General features: G+C 44.3%; 1 protein-coding gene across 1 annotated transcript; it reads right to left on the reverse strand.

Annotated features, from left to right (window-relative positions):
• Positions 1 to 1781: 1781 nt before the first annotated feature.
• Positions 1782 to 2639, reverse strand: LOC112020760 (uncharacterized). The gene has a single exon (XM_024053321.2). It carries the CDS (start codon positions 2637 to 2639, stop codon positions 1782 to 1784), a length of 858 nt encoding a protein of 285 aa, XP_023909089.2.
• Positions 2640 to 3474: the final 835 nt, after the last annotated feature.

The raw sequence follows: 3474 nt of genomic DNA on the forward strand, positions 1-3474 counted from the left end.
CGTCCAGTGAGGGATTGGACTTCCTTGATGTTCTTCGGTGGTTTCATATTCAATATGGCTTGGATCTTCTCTGGATTTGCCTCAATTCCTCTCTGTGAAACCATGAATCCTAGAAACTTTTCTGACGATACTCCGAATGCACATTTACTTGGGTTCAGTTTCATCTTGTATTGCCTAAGTGTTTCAAAGGTTTCCTGAAGATCGTCCAAGTGGCTTCCCTCGTCTAAGCTCTTCACAAGCATGTCATCCACATACACCTCCACATTTCATCCTATTTGTGGACGAAACATATGATTCACCAACCTTTGATAAGTTGCCCATGCATTTTTTAGACCGAAAGGCATCACCTTATAACAAAACAAACCTTGACTGGTAATAAAAGAGGTCTTCTCTTGGTCAGGTTCGTCCATCCTTATCTAATTGTATCCTGAGAAGGCGTACATGAAGCTTAGCAACTGATGGCTAGCTGTGAAATCCGCCAATTGATCAATGCGTTGTAAAAGATAACTATCCTTAGGGCAGGCCTTGTTCAAGTCAATGAAGTCTACACACATCCTCCACTTGCCATTTGCCTTCTTTACCATCACTACATTTGCTAACCAATCCGGGTAATAGACTTCCCGGATGAAATGCGCTGTAGTCAGCTTCTGAACCTCTTCCTTGATAGCCTTGTCTCTTTCAAGAGCGAAGACTCTTTTCTTTTGTCGAACAGGCTTAGAAGAGGGGAACACATTCAACCGATGAGTAATTACCCTCAGATTAATACCAGGCATGTCGTCATGACTTCACGCAAAAACATCGGTATTCTTCCTCAGAAACTGGACGAGGTCTTCTTTCACTTTCTCTTTCATACCTGTTCCAATGCTAGTGAACTTATCAGGATCGTTTTCTTGTAATAGAACATCTTCCAATACTTCAGTTGGTTCTACAACAATTCTTCTTTCTTCTACACTCATAGTTTGCATCTGCTCGTCCACAGCCAACATGGCTAGATAACACTCTCTGGCTGCCAACTGATCTCCTTGTGCTTGTCCAATCCCATATTCTGGAGAAAATTTAACTGATAGATGGTAGGTAGATGTTACTGCCTTCCAACTGTTTAAAGTTGGTCTTCCAATGATGGCATTGTTTGAGTATGAACAATCCACCACAAGAAAATTCACTTCCTTAGTTATCTACTGCGGGTATGACCCCACCACTACAGGCAGTGTAATGGTGCCGACGGGCTGCACTTTCATTCCTCCGAATCCTATCAGTGGTGAGCACGCTGGACGAAGTTGATCTCATCTAAGCCTCATCTGCTGGAAGGCAGGATAATACAGTATATCCGCCGAGCTTCCATTATCCACCAACACCCTCCTAGTTGTATAACCTGCAATGAGTAGGGTAATGAAAATCGCATCGTCATGTGGATGATGAATCCTCTTAGCTTCTTCGTCCGTAAAAAAAATTGTTGGCTCGTTTGCTTCTTTCGTCCTTGGGGGTCGTCCAGAGAGTTGGACGTTCTGCACCGCTTTGATATACGTCTTCTTTGCCTTGGAAGATTGTCCTGTTGAAGTCCCACTAATGATAACCCTTATTTCCCAGAGTGGGGGTCTTGATGACTCTTCCATCTTCGCTTTCAATTTTTCTTCTTTATGATCCCTTCCAACAAAATGCCTCAACCTTCCTTGTCTAATGAGATTCTCAATCTGCTGTTTCAGGTCATAACATTCGTCCGTATCATGCCCATGATCTCTATGAAAGCGACAATATTTATTCTTGTTGCGCTTGTTAGGATCTCATTTCATCTTCTTTGGCCACTTCAAGGAAGGATCATCCTTGATTTGCATGAGCACCTGATCGAGTGGGGCATTTAAGGGTGTGTAATTCTGATTCCTTGCTGATGGGCTTGCCTTCCTGGTATCTCTATCTCGATCATTTTTATCTTCTATCCATCCCTTCTTTGGATGAGGCCCCTGATCAGAATGACGTGTGGGGTTGACTTCCATTCTCTCAACTGTTTTCCTTTTCTTAGCTATGATTGCATCTTCGGCGTTCATAAAGTTTTGGGCTGAATGGATGAGTTCAGCCATGGATTGGGGCTCCTTTTCATACAGCTTATGAATGACTAAGTCTGAGTTAACCCTATTGTGGAAGGCTGCCAATAGTAGCTTGTCGTCCACCTCATCCACTGTCATGGCTTCCCTGTTGAAGCGCGTGATGAAGGAACACAGGCTTTCATTCTCTCCTTGCTCTATAGTTAACAAGCTAGATGAGGAACGCTTGTGTCTCTGTCCCCCAATGAAATTATTAACAAATAACTTGCTTAACTCCTCAAAAGAACTCACAGAATTCGGGGGTATTTTGCTGAACCACACTCGCGCTAGTCCATTAAGTGTGGTAGGGAAGGCTCTGCACATAATCTCATCCGGAACCCCTTGGAGATGCATTGTAGTCTTGAAAGTAGCGATATGATCGAAAGAATCGCGTGCTCCATCATATGAATCTAGGGAAGGCATTTTGAACTTTGGAGGCAAGGGGTGACCATTGATGGAAGCCGTGAAAGGGGGATCTGTTCGGTGAACCAAATCCTCTACGGGATTCATCCTTCTCATGTTCTCCTTCATCTCGTCCATAACCTTCCTCATTTGATCCATCTCTTTCTCTAAGTGTGGCACCCTTCGTGAAGTGGTGCCCTTTGGCTGGTTCTTGGACTCAGCATTTCCCCTTCTATTTTCTTGACTTTAGGCTTGTTCTTCTACATGTCCTTCACGACGCTGCCTCTCTATCTCCCTAGTTAACTCTTGATTCTGACGAGTTAACTCCGCCATGGCGGCTGCCATGGACTGTATGTGTTGGATGGAAGGAGGTTGCATGTCAGGTGCTGATTGGCGATCTCGGTTGGGATGGCTGGAAGCATCCCTACTCTCTTGGTGGCCTGGGCTAGTGGCTCTTGATCTAGTCCGAACCATACATCTTTTTGTTGGAGAAGAATAGACTGTCAAACTTAAAGTTTTCACAGATAATTTCTTCCCCACAGACGGTGCCAACTAATGATGAACAGAATCAGTAGGCTGAACAACTCGGCTTCGATGGGGCTGAGAGCGGTAGCGAAGGCCTGAAAAACGAACACGCTGTCAGAGGAGACTGAGGTGGACCGGCCTAAGACCCTCCGATGGCTAAGTTAATATCTTCCTCTTTAGTAAAATTCTCACTGTATTATAGTAATGTCAGAATAGTTTTCATACATGTGCCTGATTCAGACCGGCCCTTATATAGGGAACCTCGGGGCAGTTATTTGGTTTAATAACTTCCCCAAGTTTCGTGGAAGTCCGAAATTACGGAAATAACTTCCTCAACGGCTACAGAAGTAGTAACCGCTGATGGAAGTTACATACTTAGGAGAAATTGCTGGCGATGAACATGGGTTGGTTAACCGCTCCAGAATTCCAGAATTTTACCAAGTGTCACAGGGTCGTCCATGTGCTCTGC

Source organism: Quercus suber, unplaced genomic scaffold (genome assembly GCF_002906115.3).
Source record: "Quercus suber isolate HL8 unplaced genomic scaffold, Cork oak 2.0 scaffold_116, whole genome shotgun sequence".
Taxonomy (NCBI): Eukaryota; Viridiplantae; Streptophyta; class Magnoliopsida; order Fagales; family Fagaceae; genus Quercus; species Quercus suber.

Bases quoted from the DNA above. Each gene is read 5' to 3' on its own strand.
- LOC112020760 (XM_024053321.2), bottom strand. From the start codon at position 2,639: ATGGATCAAATGAGGAAGGTTATGGACGAGATGAAGGAGAACATGAGA.